General features: G+C 42.9%; 1 protein-coding gene across 3 annotated transcripts in view; it reads right to left on the bottom strand.

Moving 5' to 3' along the window:
• SERINC4 (serine incorporator 4) overlaps positions 1 to 17,532 on the bottom strand; it is a 133,355-nt gene that overhangs the window by 100,294 nt on the left and 15,529 nt on the right. For all 3 annotated transcript variants that reach the window (XM_077473125.1, XM_077473124.1, XM_077473126.1), the window contains exon 5: positions 13,043 to 13,122. In XM_077473125.1, coding sequence (XP_077329251.1) covers positions 13,043 to 13,122 — 80 coding nt within the window. The remainder of the gene's footprint in view (positions 1 to 13,042; positions 13,123 to 17,532) is intronic.

Below are 17,532 nucleotides of genomic sequence, written 5' to 3'. Positions count from 1 at the left end.
AACAAATTATAAAGTGTCAACGCAAGCAGGAATCCATCCATAGTAAGTTTCAGAAAAAACTGAGTAATGTATGGGAATATTTTATTTTCCTGTATAAATCTTCCATTGTAGTTAAAGATGATTGCATTCTAGTGGAGCAGTTAATCCTCTGCAATGCCTTTAATGTAGTGAAGCAGCACTGTAGTTCTCATAACTTATTCATGTCCTCAAGACTCAACTCCTAAATACTTTTCTAGAGATTAAGCACCGGGAGTCCAGTGCCCCCCAGTGACACAATTATGTAGCTGATTACAGTACCTAGAAAGAGCTTAGCTCAGTCACTGCAACTGAAAATTAGAACATAATAGTAATTGAGCATAAACACATTAAACTGCTCTGAACTTTTTTTGTCTCCAGAAAGCTCTGAACCAAATTAAAATGCTGTTTATATTCCGGTCACGGCTCACAATATAAAAATGATGTTATACATTAAACTGCAATTCAGAATTCATTTGATAAAATATATAACCAGTTGACAGCTTTAGAATAAAGTACAAGATCTAGTGTTTGGAATATATCATGGTCCCATTGCTAAAGCACTCATTTTCTTTCTAGTTCATCAGTCCAAGTTCATTCTTGTCTCACCCACAACTTCTGGAGCTTGACAGCCAATTCCTTTAAACAGCCACTAATCTTAAAGTAAAGACCGATCGATGTGATGAAGCATCTCGAAGCATCCCAAAAATCAATATAAAAGTTCCAATACCATGGAACATTTAAAGACGGATTTTATTGTATGCAGTACATTAGCTGGCAAATTACTGTTAACTGAACATTTATAATAGGGTCAGTCCGCTTCAGAACTGATGAATGTTGGTGAGATAAATCACCCCCTGGCATCCGATTTCTCTTGGGGACTTGGTGAGAACTTTCCCTTTATAGTTCAAGGCTTTTTAGCTCTCCTCCATGAAGTTAAAACCAAAAACCAAATTTGGTCAGTGACTCCATAGAACTAAAAATATGCAGAATGAAAACTGTCTTATTTTTTTTTACGTCTGGGTATATTTTAGCCCAAATGGATAACATATGTGTCCATTATATTCCTGGAAACAAAACAAAAGTCCCCAAAAGAAGAGGACCATGTTGCGATTTTAGCTGCGTTTTTGCTATAGCAAATTTTTCCTTTAGAAAGGTTATTTTGCTGCAGTGCTGCTATAAACATGGGAAAACTGCGCTACTTTACAGGCAGACTAAGGGGACCCCCCAGGAACTATATTTAAAGGAATATATATATATATATATATATATATATATATATATATATATATTTTTTTTTTTTTTTTTTTTTTTTTTTTTTCAAAATAACAATTTTTATTCGTTGTCTCAATAGAAAAACAGTACAAGAATATAAGAGAAAAATTAAACAATGCGTGAAAGAATGCAGTAGCTTTGAGAAGGGAGGAACCTTCTTCAAAATTAGCATTATACATTTCAACTTCAGTGCTTTAGGACAGTGTTAAGCAGTACCTGAAGTCTGTTATCATACAAAACATTGCATAGAGAGTAATGCCCCATACACACACAGTCTGATTTTCCGACGGAAAATGTGCGATCGGATCATGTTGTCAGAAAATCTGATCGTGTGTGGTTTGCATCTGACTTTTTCCGTCGGATTTTCCGATGCACAAAGTTTGAGAGCAGGATCTAAAATTTTCCGACAACAAAATCCGATTGTTTAACCACTTGCTTACTGGGCACTTAAACACCCTTAATAACCAGACCAATTTTCAGCTTTCGGTGCTCTCACATTTTGAATGACAATTACTCAGTCATGCAACACTGGACCTATATGAAATGTTTGTCCTTTTTTTCACACAAATGGAGCTTTCTTTTGGTGGTATTTAATCACCGCTCGGTTTTTTATTTTTTGTGCTATAAAAGAAAAAATACAGAAAATTCTGTAAAAAAATGAATTTTTCTTTGTTTCTGTTATAAAATTTAGCAGATTAATAATTTTTTCTTCATAAATTTTGGCCAAAATTTATACTACTACATATCTTTGGTAAAAATACGTAAAAATTGGTGGATATTATTTGGTCTTTGTGAAAGTTATAGAGTCCACAAGCTATGGTGCCAATATCTGAAAATTGATCACACCTGAAGTACTGACGGCCTATTTCAATTCTTGAGACCCTAACATGCCAGAAAAGTACAAATACCCCCCAAATGACCCCTTTTTGGAAAGAAGACATTCCAAGGTATTTAGTAAGAGGCATGATAAGTTTTTTGAAGTTGTCATTTTTTCCCACAATTCTTTGCAAAATCAAGATTTTTTTTTCTTTTTTTTTTCACAAAATTGTCATATTATCAGTTTATTTCTCACACACAGCATATGCATACCACAAATTACACCCCAAAACACATTCTGCTATTACTCCCGAGTATGGTGATACCACATGTGTGAGACTTTTACACAGTGTGGCTACATACAGAGGCCCAACATGCATGGAGCGCCATCAGGCGTTCTGGAGCACCCAGGACAATTCTGACATTTCTCCCCTACATGTAAAAATCATCATTTATTTGCTAGAAAATTACATCGAATCCCAAAACATTATATATGTTTTTTTAGCAGAGACCCTGGAGAATACAATGGTGGCTGTTGCAACTTTTTATCTCGCACGGTATTTGCGCAGCAATTTTTCGAATGCTTTTTTTGGGAAAAAAAACAGTTTTGTGCTTAAAAAAAAAAACACAGTAAAGTTAGCCCAATTTTTGCATAATGTGAAAGATGAAGTTATGCTGAGTAAATAGATACCTAACATGTCACTCTTCAAAATTGCACACGCTCATGGAATGGAGCCAAACGTCGCTACTTAAAAATCCCCATATGCGACGATTTAATTTTTTTTTACTGGTTACATGTTTTGAGTTACAGAGGAGGTCTAGGGATAGAATTATTGCTCTCGCTCTAACGTTCGCAGCGATGCCTCACATGTGTGGTTTGTACACCGTTTTCATATGTGAGCGGGACTTACGTATGCGTTCGCTTCTGCATGCGAGCACATGGGGACAGGGGCGCTTTAAAAAAAAAAAAAAAAATTTTATTGTTCATTTTACTTTATTTATTTTAGTTTGACATTTTTTTCCCCAAAAATAAATTTTTTGATCACTTTTATTCCTATTACAAGGAATGTAAACATCCCTTGTAATAGGCATATGGCATGACAGGTCCTCTTTACAGTGAGATATGGGGTCAATAAGACCCCGCATCTCACCTCTAAGCTGGGAAGCCTGAGAAAAAAAAAGATTCTGGCTTTGATCGTATTGGCGAGTCGGTAGAAGCACCGGAGGGCGGTGGGAGGGGGGGATGTCTATGGCTGGGTATTGCAGGGTATCACGACTATGGCTAGGTATGGCTGGGTATCTCCGAGTATGGCTGGGTATCTACGAGTATGGCTGGGTATCTCAGAGTATGGCGTTGCAGAGTATTGCGTTGCAGAGCATTGCAGGGTATTGGCAGGTGTTGCAGAGCATTGCAGAGTGTTGCAGGGTATTGGCGGGTGTTGCAGAGCATTGCAGAGTGTTGCAGGGTATTGGCCGGTGTTGCAGAGCATTGGCGGGTGTTGCAGAGCATTGCAGAGTGTTGCAGTGTCTTGGTGGGTGTTGCAGAGTGTTGCAGGGTATTGGCGGGTGTTGCAGAGCATTGCAGAGTGTTGCAGGGTATTGGCGGGTGTTGCAGAGCATTGCAGAGTGTTGCAGGGTATTGGCGGGTGTTGCAGAGCATTGCAGAGTGTTGCAGGGTATTGGCGGGTGTTGCAGTGCATTGCAGAGTGTTGCAGGGCATTGCAGAGTGTTGCAGGGTATTGCAGAGTGTTGCAGGGCATTGCAGAGTGTTGCAGGGTATTGCAGAGTAATGGCAGGGAATTGAGGGGTTAAATTTCAGAGAGCAGCGATGTGGGCACTGCAGATGCAGCCCACATCGCTGCTGACACCGATCTCTTCCCCCTCCGCGGTACAGAGAGGGGGAGGGAGGAACCGGCGTCAGTTTGTTTACAAGTGATCACTCCGTCATTTGACGGAGCAATCACGTGGTAAACGGCCGCGATGAGCAGCTGTTTACCGTGATCCGTGCGCGCCCCAGGGTTAAAACAACCGCCCTGTAGCCGTCATTCGGCTATGGGACGGTTGTTAAGTGGTTAAAGGAATATATATATATATATATATATATATATATATATATATATTTTTTTTTTTTTCAAATTATTTTTATTCGTTATCTCAATAGAAAAATATCGTGAAAGAACGCAGTAGCATTGAGAAGGGAGGAACCTACTTCAAAATTAGCATTATACATTTCAACTTCAGGGCTTTAAAACAGTCTTAAGCAGTACCTGAAGTCTGGTATCATACAAAACATTGCATGGAGAGTAATGCCCCATGCACACGGTCTGATTTTCTGACGGAAAATGTGCGATTGGACCATGTTGTCAGAAAATCCAATCGTATGTGGACTTTTTCCATCGGATTTTACGATGCACAAAGTTTGAGAGCAGGATCTAAAATTTTCTGACAACAAAATCCGATTGTTTAAATTCCGATAATGTGTAGACAATTCCGACGGACAAAGTGCCACGCATGCTCAGAATAGACTAAGAAACGAAAGCTATTGGCTACTGGTCTCTTTGTAGTCCCATCGTACGTGTTATACTTCACCACCTTCGGAACGATTGGATTTTCTGACAACTTTGTGCGTCCGTGTGTATGCAAGACAAGTTTGGGCCAACATCTGTCAGAAAAAATCAGATGGATTTTGTTGTTGGAATGTCCGACTGTGTGTATGGGGCATAAGAAGAAGGGGAAAGGGAAAAGAAAAGAATAAAGAGAGTAAGGGGGAGAGAAAAAGAAAAGTAGAGAGTTACTGCTTTGGCTCCGTCACCAGCTCAAGGTAGATCCTCCCGGTGATGCCATAGCTCCCAGACCTTATTGTAATCTTCTAGTCTGTCCTGTATCCTAGCGGTCATTTTCTCTATAAGCTCAAGACTTGACCCTAGTATACAGGGCTTCCAGGGAGGGTGGTGAGTGTTTCTTCCTGTTAAGGGCAACCAGGCATCGTGCAGCCGTGAGAATGTAAGTAAGTAATTTCTTATAGGGTTTGGCTATTTTCAATTGAGAGAGGCCCAACAAAAATAATTTCGGTGTCATATGTATCAGCACCTCGAAGAGGCGGGTCAGTAGTTGTTGTGTTGAGCGCAAAAATTGAGCTATTAAAGGGCAGACCCAGTAGATGTGAAAAAGGGTTCCTCTATCCCCCTGACAATGCCAACAGCGGTCAGAACTAGAAGGGTAGATATCACGGAGCACGTCCGAAGTCAGGTACCAAAAGTAATATTTAATTTTTATTGTTTCACTTTAAGCATTCTTACAATCATTGCTCCGGAAAAAAATGACATTTTGAAAACTTTTTTTTGCACTGATACATGTCCCCTGGGGCAGGACCCGGTTCCCCAAACACTTTTTTGGGTAATAAATTGTATATAGGCCTTTAAAATGAACACTTCTGATTTTTCATGTTCTGAACACTTCTGATTTTTCACGTTCGTGTCCCATAGACTTTAATGGTTTTTGGATGTTCGCACAAATTTTCTGTCTGTTCTGGTGCAAACCGATCTGGGGGGGGGGGGGGGGGGTGTTCGGCTCATCCCTAATCTCCAAAGGTGGCACAGGTTCCCTTTACAGAATTGATTGATGGTTGGTGTGAGGGCTCCTGGGAGTGGAGCCTGGCTGGTTAGTTTTTCACAAGAGTGTTACAGCACCGAAAAAAAATGTCTGGGAGGAACGTGAAGTGATCTTATTCCAAGTCAGGTTGATTTACTAAAGGCAAATAGGCTGTTCACTTTGTAAGAGAATTTTGACTTAGCTTAGTAAAGTTCTGCTGACTTCCATCATCCGATCATGTGTGGGAAAAAAATTTTTTTTTTTACATTTTCCTTGTTAATGATAGAGTATTTAGGGAAAATTCCCCTGCAAAATAAACAATATATTGCCCTTACTAAATCAACCCGATTAACTCTATGGACGGCATATAGTATATAGCTCCTGCTTTGAGAAGTACAAGTGGATTTGGGAATTTTATACCTTTCTAGATTGTGCTGTTTTCCTTCTAAGTATGGTATAGTTTGGCCAATGCGCAGCCTTTCCATGTTGATTCCTTATTGGGTGTCTTGTAGATGACTGGATGTCAAGACTGTAAACAGTTGCTGACTATTACGAGCTGTTCTGGTAGGACATTTGTGGAGTTACAGAACTTAGGTAAAGTTGCTGAGGGCAATGCATGTTCTCCATCTAGTCTGTCTACCACCAGTTTTTGCAAAGTGCAATCTCATATGTGTTACATTTCCACCCAAAACTGAAATATGGATTTGGGTGAATTACTTCCTTAAAAGATCACATTTAAATAGTTAGTCAGGTAAAAAAAAAGTCCATCTGGTTCAACCAATAAAGAAAAAAGTAAGCCCTATACCCACAGTCGATACACAGAAAGGCAAAAAAATTCAGCTTTCTAATTCATAACCACATCCACTGTTAAGCCCTTGTACACACAGTCCGAGAATCCGTCGGAATGTGTCCTATTGGACCGTGTCGTTGGATAAACTGACTGTGTGTGGTATGCATCGGACTGATTCCGTCCGAATATCCGTCGGACCCAATTTTCCAACATGTTGGAAATATTTCCCGACCAACTGGTTCGATCGGACATACTCCGATCTTGTGTAGCGAATTTTGATCGGACCAAGTGCCACGCATGCTCAGATCAAATTCCTACATCAAAGCTATTGGCTACTAGCCTGAATGTAGTCCCATCGTAACGAAATTACGTCATCACGTTCTGAAAGATCGGATTTTTTGACAACTTAGTCCGACCGTGTGTATGCAACAGTTTCAGACACAATCCGTCGGACTAAATCCGACGGACAAAATCTGACGGATTTCGTTGGCACAATCTCCGACCGTGTGTACAGGGGCTTAGTGTATATGCACAGTATATGGTAAACGCTATCCAATAATTATTTTGTGGTGTCAACCACGCTGAAATTCCAAAACTCAGAGGTGATCTGCTTCTAACATTTTCCTCCATACACTATTAAATAATTGCAAATATGTGTACTCATTTTTGTGGGTTCCATTAGGCAGGCATTCATTGGAACAATTCTTAATACAATTTGAAAGATATTCATAATGTTTCTATTACTGAAGTAAATTAAATATAGTAACATAATTTCTTGTTTTATGACTTCTATTTAGGGTGATCAATCATTGTTTAGGGCTGTTGCTTATTTGAACAGTAATAGAGATCTTTTAGCAAAAGTGTTTTTGTCAGGACCCAGATCTGAACCTGCAACTTCCGCTGGGTCTAGCAGCATCTCGGCTTGTTGAGCCACCTGAGATGCTGAACAGTGCTCTGGACACTTGCTTGGACAATCTTGCCTTTCCCTTGAACCCTGTTTCTGGTGAACCTTGAACTTTGCTTCTCCCATAAACTTCCTATTCAGCTATGCCTGTGTACCTCCTGTTTGCCAGATTACTGTTGCTCTCTTCAGCCACCCATATCTTCTTATTCTGATTATTGTTGCCCTCTACTGCCACCCATATCTTCACTACCACTAGTTATTGATCTTTAGCTCATTCCTCAACTATGCTTCCATTTGATCCCAACCTGCAACCACTTGTTACAGACCTTTGACATGTTTACTGACTATACTTCTGCTTGACCCGTACCTGCTATATCTACTACAGGACCCCAGGTTGCCCACCTCCTGGTGAGGCGGTCCTGAGGACCATGACCTGGTGGTAACACAAAGCAAAACACATCTCCACCATCAGGAGCTCTGGTGAATACCAGTTAGTGCTTATACTCCACACCTCAGGTGAATCTGTGTCATCCACCAGGGTGACCTACTTGCAGTCTTATCCTGCTCGTTGGTAGTCTCGGAGCCTGACCACTGATCATGATAGTTTTGTAGCTTGAAACTCAAAATCAAAATCAAATGCTTTTACATTGTGCCTGTTCTCATATGAGCGCTTATTCTCCTATAGCTACTTTTGATAAAGAATTGGGCATTTTTGGCTCTATAGACAATGGGAGCACCTGAAAGATAGCTAAAACAATTAGCATTTTCTAGTCTGTACAGCCATCTCCTCTTTTGAGTAACTATATTTCCATTGGCTAAAACATAAACCCTCAAGCCAAAATACACCAGAGAAAAAAACCCATAAAGATATTCTCCAAAATTGCCGTAAACACTCAAGCTCATGTGTGCCTTATGCCCTTGTACACACGACCGACTCTGAAGGTTTTTCCGACGGAATTCCGCTGAAGCTGTCTAGTGTGCACACGTTCACACCAAATTCCGACAAGAATGCAGTGACGTACAACACGTACAACAGGACTAGAAAAAGGAAGTTCAATAGCCAGTAGCCAATAACCTCCGTCTCGTACTTGCTTCAGAGCATGCAGCGTTATTGGTACGTCGGAACAGCATACAGACAAGCGGTTTTCCCGATAGGAATTGGTTCTGTCTGAAAAATTTAGAACATGTTCTCTTTCTAGGTCCATCAGAATTTTCGACGTAAAAAGTCTGATGGGGCATACACACGATCGGAATATATGATAAAAAGCTCCCGTCTGACTTTTTCTGTCAGAAATTCTGCTCGTGTGTACAGGGCTGTAGATTGTAATTGTCTTGAACTAAAAACAAGAATGTCTATTGATGACATTTGGTGAAAGCAACTTTTTATAAAGGATATTTTTTCTCTAAATTACCGTATTTATCAACGTATCACACACACCCTAATTTTAATAGGGAAGTTTCAGGAAAAAAACATATTTTTAAAATAAACAACTTTTAAGCAAATTAAGAGCCCATTCACACAGGGGCAACTCCTGATCCGACTTCAGGTCGCCCCAAGTCGCCTCAGGTCGCCTCAGGTCGGACAACATTTAAAAAGCAATGTAAGTGAATGAGAGCCGTCTTAATGCACACTACTGAAGTCGCTCCGACTTCAGAAAAGGTTCCTGTACTACTTCTATCCGACTTGTAAGCGACCGGTACCCATTGATTTCAATGGAGATCGCCTCCAAGTCGGATCTCCGTCTATACGGAGGCGACTTTGACAGAATTATTAGCTCTGAAGGGGGAACTCCACGCCAAATTTCTGAAAAAAATTTGGCGTGGGTTCCCCCTCCGAGAGCATACCAGGCCCTTAGGTCTGGTATGGATTCCAAGGGGAACCCCCTACGCCGAAAAAATGGCGTGGGGCCCCCCCCCCCAGATCCACACCAGACCCTTATCCGAGCACGCTACCCGGCCGGCCAGGAAAGGGGGTGGGGACGAGCGGGCGCCCCCCCCCTCCTGAGCCGTACCAGGCCGCGTGCCCTCAACATGGGGGGGTGCCTTGGGGGAGGGGGGGCGTGCGGCCCCCCCACCCCAAAGCACCTTGTCCCCATGTCGATGAGGACAAGGGCCTCTTCCCGACAACCCTGGCCGTTGGTTGTCGGGGTCTGCGGGCGGGGGGCTTATCGGAATCCGGGAGCCCCCTTTAATAAGGGGGCCCCCGGATACCGGCCCCCCACCCTATGTGAATGAGTATGGGGTACAATGTACCCCTACCCATTCACCTGTGGAAAAAAAGTACAAAAAAAAATACAACACAGGGAAAAAATATTTTATTGCACAGCTCCGGGGGTCTTCCGTCTTCGGGGGTCTTCTCGCCGGACTCCTCCGCTATCTTCTTGTAGCTCTTTTGCTAGAGGAGGAGTCCGGCTTTCTTCCTCCCCGCCGCCGGCCTCTTCTCCCGACTTCGGGGGTCTTGTCCCCCTCTTCGGTTCTTCTGCTGGGCCACCGCGCCTTCTTATAGCTCTTTTACAGGCGGTGGCCCGGTCTTCTGTCGCCGCCGCCGCCTTCCGTTCTTCTTCTTCTTCTCCAGGAGATGTTGACACAACGCTCTCTCCGGCCACAATGCCAGGGACGCGCTCCGCTGCCACTTATATAGGAACAATGGGGCGGTGTCACATGGGTTGATGTCACATGGGTTGGTCACATGGGTTGATGTCACATGGTGACCCCGCCCCCTTACCATGTGACATCAACCCATGTGACCAACCCATGTGACATCAACCCATGTGACACCGCCCCATTGTCCCTATATAAGTGGCAGCGGAGCGCGTCCCTGGCATTGTGGCCGGAGAGAGCGTCGTGTCAACATCTCCTGGAGAAGAAGAAGAAGAAGAAGAAGAAGAAGAAGAACGGAAGGCGGCGGCGGCGGCGGCGACAGAAGACCGGGCCACCGCCTGTAAAAGAGCTATAAGAAGGCGCGGTGGCCCGGCAGAAGAACCGAAGAGGGGGACAAGACCCCCGAAGTCGGGAGAAGAGGCCGGCGGCGGGGAGGAAGAAAGCCGGACTCCTCCGCTAGCAAAAGAGCTACAAGAAGATAGCGGAGGAGTCCAGTGAGAAGACCCCCGAAGACGGAAGACCCCCGGAGCTGTGCAATAAAATATTTTTTCCCTGTGTTGTGTTTTTTTTTTGTACTTTTTTTCCACAGGTGAATGGGTAGGGGTACATTGTACCCCATACTCATTCACATAGGGTGGGGGGCCGGTATCCGGGGGCCCCCTTATTAAAGGGGGCTCCCGGATTCCGATAAGCCCCCCGCCCGCAGACCCCGACAACCAACGGCCAGGGTTGTCGGGAAGAGGCCCTTGTCCTCATCGACATGGGGACAAGGTGCTTTGGGGTGGGGGGGCCGCACGCCCCCCTTCCCCCAAGGCACCCCCCCATGTTGAGGGCATGCGGCCTGGTACGGCTCAGGAGGGGGGGGGGCCGCCCGCTCGTCCCCACCCCCTTTCCTGGCCGGCCGGGTAGCGTGCTCGGATAAGGGTCTGGTGTGGATCTGGGGGGGACCCCCACGCCGTTTTTTCGGCGTAGGGGGTTCCCCTTGGAATCCATACCAGACCTAAGGGCCTGGTATGCTCTCGGAGGGGGAACCCACGCCAAATTTTTTTCAGAAATTTGCCGTGGAGTTCCCCCTTGAGCTCATTCTCTGCTTGGCCTCGGCAAAAGTCGCCTGGCCTGGGGCGACTTGTCGTCCCAAGTCGGGCTTGAAGTCATCACAAGTCGTGTTGAAGTCGTCCCAAGTCGCGCTGTGATCTTAACTCAAGTCGTGTCCAAGTTGCCTCACTCAAGTCGCCTACAAGTCGTGTTGCCCCTGTGTGAATGGGCTCTAAGGGTCAGTGCCCATCAATGTCCATCTGTAGCCTGTTTAATGTCCTCAATGCAGGTTAAATAAAGTCCTCAATGCAGCCTGATCAATGCATAAATGCAGTCTTAATAAAGTCCTCAATGCAGCCTGCTTAAAGCGGGAGTCCGCCGTTTTTTTTTTTAAAAGCCAGCAGCTACAAATACTGCAGCTGCTGACTTTTAAAATAATGACACTTACCTGCCCAGCGCGCCCGCGATGTCGGCACCCGAAGCCGATCTCTTGATCGTCTCTCGGGTGCTGCCGCCGCCATCTTGGTTATGGGAATCAGGAAGTGGAGCCTTGCGGCTTCATTTCCCGGTTCCCTGCTGCGCATGCGCGAGTCGCGCTGCGCAATAAGGATGGTCCCCCGCTGTCTCTGGGATCCGTGTGTTTCCCAGCAGACAGCGAGGGACCTTCGGAAAGGGGCGTAGATTCTGCGGAAAGGGGCGTAGCTTCTGCAGATATCTATGCCGGAAGTAGGTGCAGATACCTGTACTGTACAGGTACCTGCACCCCCCTCCCCCCTGAAAGGTGCCAATTGTGGCGCCGGAGGGGGGGAGGGTTCCAATGAGTGGAAGCTCCACTTTAGGGTGGAGCTCCACTTTAATGCCTTTTTTTAAACTACCGTCATTTGCAACCTGACCATCTCCCTGAACAGCATCCTGAATCAGAAAATCACCGAGCCGTCATCTCCTCTCCACTCTGCTTTCACGACACACACACACAGACCCGCCTCCGCCATCGGCATTGGACCAGCTCCTGTGATAAGCAGAACACTAGTCCAATGCCAGTGGCGGAGGCGGGACTGTGTGTGTGATGTGAGAGCCGAGTGGAGAGGAGATGACAGCTCAGTTAGGTACACTATCGGGGTATAACACACACCCCTGATTTGCCCCTGATTTTCAGGGGGAAAAATATACGTGTTATACACCAATAAATACAGTATATCATCCAATATCTCCCCTTCCTATCAATGGTTAGCTAATGTTTTGTTATTGGAATTTACAGCAGGCAATAATGTTGTTTATTTATCATCAATTTGTATAAAAAAATCAATAACACAAATCATCAATCAAGTATAGCCAGCTAAGCACAGCTTTAAATTACAGAACTGTACATTGCTCATATATAAATGTATATTCTTAAACAACTACCAATATAAATATGCAGAAATCTGAGAAAGAGGTAGTATATTTCATTAAAGTGGAATTTTAGGAATTCAGACACTTTATAAAAAGTGAAGGCACGCTATGAGTTAAGTCCAAATGTGCTTTATGACATCTCCTTGGCTTATCTCTGTTATTTTTACATTTGATAGTTTTATTGCTCTGCTGGAAAGAGAGAAACACACAGAGCAACTATGCCTCCTCCCCCTTCTGCTGCCCATTCACAGAAGCCTTTGTATTTTGTGAATGTGTTTAAATAATACCAAGGTTTCTGTAATTGGGTAGGAAGGGGTGGGCATAGCATCTGCAGCGACCCTCCTGTTCAAGATGCAGAGCTCACAAAAATCAGCATCGCTCTCCCAGATCTACAGGGAAAGCTGTCCTCCAGGAGTACTATAAAGCTGTCAGATGTAAATAAGAGAGCTAAGCCCAGGACATGTCCATACACTTCACTGGACTCATAGTGTGCCTTAAGTTTTTACAGAGGAGCTGAGTTCATGGAATTCAGCTTTACAGTATATTAATATGTATTAATATTTATATTGTCAATTGTCAAACACTCATCAGGAAATATGTATGATGTCCTGTCTTTTTCTTACCTCGTATAAAGGTTTCAGCAGGGATGAAGAATGCTGCAACACACATTCCAACCAACATCATGAACTTCAGGAACCAAAAACTATGGAGTAGAAAAGAGATTGCAATCAGGATATGGCAATTAATAAACCAATATATTATCCATTGCACTATTAGTAGGCAGTAAGATAAAAAAAATAGTGCACCCTTCAGCCTTTGGTAGGGGCAGTCAGTTTACTGTGCCAGTATCACATGAATGGTGAGAAAGGATAGGGGTATTGTTGATGGGGAATCCAGGCCAACATCCCAAATGAATGAAAACAAAATGAAAATAACCCCCTAGTGGGACTTTCAAGGCCTGTGGTGTATTAACACATCATAATGTATTATAAATTACCAAGAAAAGTATTTAAAAGAATCTCAAATAAAATTTTTTTTTGCAAAATTACGGTATTTAAAAACAGATTAAGGCTGGTGTAAAGGAAAGCCAACATAATGCAAGTTACATACATGTAATACAGTTCTACAGATTCCACAAAACTGTCATGCTAGAAATACTGTGGCAGAGCATACATGGAAAACACCCAACGCGTTTTAGAAGTTCATTCTTTCCTCAGGGATGTATATATTAGTAGAACGGATCACTTATATTGACAGAAAGTAGAACTTACGTACATCAGTCAAGGTGGTTAAAAAAGATGGTCAGTGATGGCCATCCCAGTGCCAGGGAGAAGAGAAGATTGGTGGTGATAACGCCCCAAATGAGGTCAAACAAGACCTGCCAGGGTGCATGCCAGATAGAGGGAAGTGTAAATATATGATGTGTTCTAGCAAGTGGACGGTTTGTGCTTAATCCCAGACAGTTGGGGAATATGTACGTACGTACGTGACACTAGGGTAATAACGCTTGCTCGTATTCCTAATTGTCCCCGGCCATTTTTTTTAATTCATTGATTTATTGAGAGTCACATTTCACTTATTTTGCGCTGCATTTGCCCTTCATCTTTATTATTTCTATTTTATGATTATGCAATTGTTGCACATTATGATATAAGAATATTGGTCAATCTTGGTTTACATTGACATACATGTGTATGTTTTTTAACACATGTGATATATGATTAGGTATTGATATCACATTGGGGGTTATTTACTTAAGGCAAATCCACTTTGCACTACAAGTGCAAAGTATAAGTGCAAAGTGCACTTGGAAGTGCAGTTTCTGTAAATCTGAAGGGTAGATCTGAAATGAGGGGAAGCTCTGCTGATTTTATCATCCAATCATGGGCAAGCTAAAATGCTGTTTTTTATTTTCCTTGCATGTCCCCTTCAGATTTACAGTGACTGCACTTCCAAGTGCACTTGTAGTGCAATTTCAAGTTCACTTTGCGCTTGTAGTTTGCACTTGTAGTGCAAAGTGGATTTGCCTTTAATAAATAACCCCCATTGTCAGTAGTATACTAAGTATTCATTATAGGTTAGGATTGGCAAGCGCTGCTTACCTTTCTGTCTCATAACTAGAGGCTAAACTTCATTTTGTTATGGATAGAGCGAAGAGAGATTAGAACCCCTATCAGGTTTTTCATTTGTGTCTTTGCCCCCGTCAGGGAGATTCACCCTCTCTGTTTGTCCAGTTTACCATTATCACCGAGAGTGAGCCTAGGTTCACACTTATGCAATGCAGGAAACGCAGAAAATCCTATGCGTTTCCTTCATTGCATTGCAATCACACGGCATCCATGCGATCTGCTGCAGGTGCCAATGTTATCTTAAGGACACCCTGTAACAGATCGCAAACCACAGTGCGATTGCCAGAATCGAATCACATGGGTGTGAACACCCATGCAATGTGATTCAGGTACGGGGGAAAATAGGATCCTGCACTATTTTGGTGCAGATGCAATGCCATTTCAGCCATACAAACTGTATGGCTGCAATCGCACTGCACAGATATTGCATCATCATTCTACTTGCAAACAGCAGAACTTTATGAGAAGCGAGGTATTGTGGAAGACAGTTTGCAGTTTCTTTTCAATGCAAAAAAAAAAATCAAACTCACACAACAATATTTCACCAAGACTAGCTCTGATGTGACAGAACTAAGCTAATTTACCATCACTTTATCACAGTTGTCAATCCCTAAAGAATTACTGCACTGCTGGCAGAGGTAAGACTTCTCTCTGCGGAATCCTTTGTTTGGTGATTTTAAAGAAAAAAATATATCCTTAGGAGAACTTTTTATTCATAACTTAACACTGAGCTTCCTAACATATAGTTCAGCAGGATGGAATCCTGGGACAGAAGTAAAAATGAGATCCAGGATTTCTTGTTTCAGTGCCTTGAAAAAGTATTGATACCCCTTGAAATTTTCCACACTTTGTCATGTTACAACCAAAAACATAAATGTATTTTATTGGGATGTTAGACCAACACAAAGTGGCACATAATTGTGAAGTGTAAGGAAAATTATAAATATTTTTCAAAATTTATAACAAATAAATATGTGAAAAGTGTGGTATGCATTTGTATTCAGCCCCCCTGAATCAATACTTTGTAGAACCTCCTTTCACTGCAATTACAGCTACAAGTTTATTTTGGGATGTCTCTACCCGCAGTGGAAATGTGGAAAATTTCAAGGGGTATGAATACTTTTTCAAGGCACAGTGTGTCTCACTGGACTGACAGTTACTTTTTCTCCCAAGCACTTGACCAGGGGACTCTGCTCTTTTCAGTACAAAGTCTATATCACATATTTTACAAATTCTAAAAAAATCGAGTTTATATATGAATGAATACAATTCAAGTAAATAAATGCATTTGAATTTAATATTTTTTAAAAAAAAAAATCAAAATTTTACATAGTTTACAAATTTAAAAAAAAATGGTTTATATATGAATGAAGACAATTCAAAAGAATAAATATATTTTAATTGAATCTTTTTTGTATTCAGCATAATATATGATTCAGAACAAAGGAGAAAGAATTTTAGTAGCACGTGTACCCCCATCAAAGTCCCCCCTTACATCATAGTCATCATAAGAGCTCCCCTTACATCAGGGTCCCCATCAAAGTCCCTCTTTACATCAAATTCCCTCCTTCATCATGATGCCCATCAGATTCCCCCCTTACATCACAGTCAACATAAGAGCCCCCCCTTACATCATAGTCCCCAACAGGGTCTCCCCTTACATCAGAGTCCACATCAGAGTCTCTCCTTACATCATGATAATCATAAGAGCCCCTTCTCCTTACATCAGGACCCCATCAGAGTGATATGATTCAGAACAAAAGAGAAAGAATTTTAGTAACACGTGTATTCCCATCAAAGTCCCCCCTTACATCACAGTCATCATAAAAGCTCCCCTTACATCAGGGTCCCCATCAGAGTCCCCCCCTTACATCAATGTCCTCCCTTACATCATGGTGCCAATCAGGGTCCCCATCAGAGTCCCTCCTTACATCAAATCCCCCCTTATCATGGTGCCTATCAGATTCCCCCCTTACATTACGGTCAACATAAGAGCCTCCCTTACATCATGGTCCCCAACAGGGTCCCCCCCTTTTATCACAGTCTGCATCAGAGTCCCCCCTTACATCACAGTCATCATAAGAGCCCCTCCCCTTACATCAGGGTCCCCCTTTACATTACAGTTCACATCAGAGTCTCTGTTTACATCACAATCATCATAAGAGCCCCTTCCCCTTACATCAGGGTCCCCATATGAGCTCCCCCTTACTTCAGGGTCCCCCATCAGTGTCTCCCCTTACATTAGGGTCCCCAGCGGAGTCCCCTCTTACATCACAGTTATCATAAGATCCCCCATTTTACTTCAGAGTCCCCCCTTACATCACAGTCCAAATCAGAGTCCTTGTTACATCAGGGTCCTACCTTACATCAGGGCTGAAAATATGTCACCAGCACAGCAAGGATTCTCCAAAGGGGTCCAAAGCTTAATTCAAGCAGTCACAGCATATTTAAAAGGCAACATTTTGGGGCCACACATGGCCTCTTAATTAGGCAAGTAACAATGTGCAGTGCAGAACATAAGATATTTAAAAAACCATCCACCAATCAGTAAAGCAACAAGCCCAGCTCCTCCCTCTGACAGCATAAAGATGTCATAAGCCCACCATTACAGTATATATTTAAAAAATTACAGAACTGCCAAACCACTCACAGAAGATGCTATCAAAACAGAAATCAATAAAGATGCATGATGCGCAAATAAAACAAAGTATTAATGGTCACTGTTGTTAGTCAAAAAATGTGTAAAAAAGTAGCAGAGTTTAATTGAGCTATGGCGGACTGATATATTTCTGGGATTTGTTTATAATGGTTGCCAGGCACTTGGGGGGGATTGTGACCTGCCTCTGTCATAGCAATCCATGAGGCCGGGCTGGCCACCGCACATTTATACGCAGCTGGACACCGGATAGGGGGAGGCGGCTGCGCCTCCAGTTGTGTAGGGATAAGGATGCATAGGGTGAGAAAACTGGTGACAGAATAAGCGT

The sequence above is a fragment of the Lithobates pipiens genome, unplaced genomic scaffold (genome assembly GCF_037356315.1).
Source record: "Lithobates pipiens isolate NorthernLeopardFrog02 unplaced genomic scaffold, aLitPip1_a1.2 Scaffold_8, whole genome shotgun sequence".
NCBI lineage: Eukaryota > Metazoa > Chordata > Amphibia > Anura > Ranidae > Lithobates > Lithobates pipiens.
Note: the sequence above shows the minus strand (reverse complement) of the source record. Positions and strands in the feature narration are given on the sequence as shown.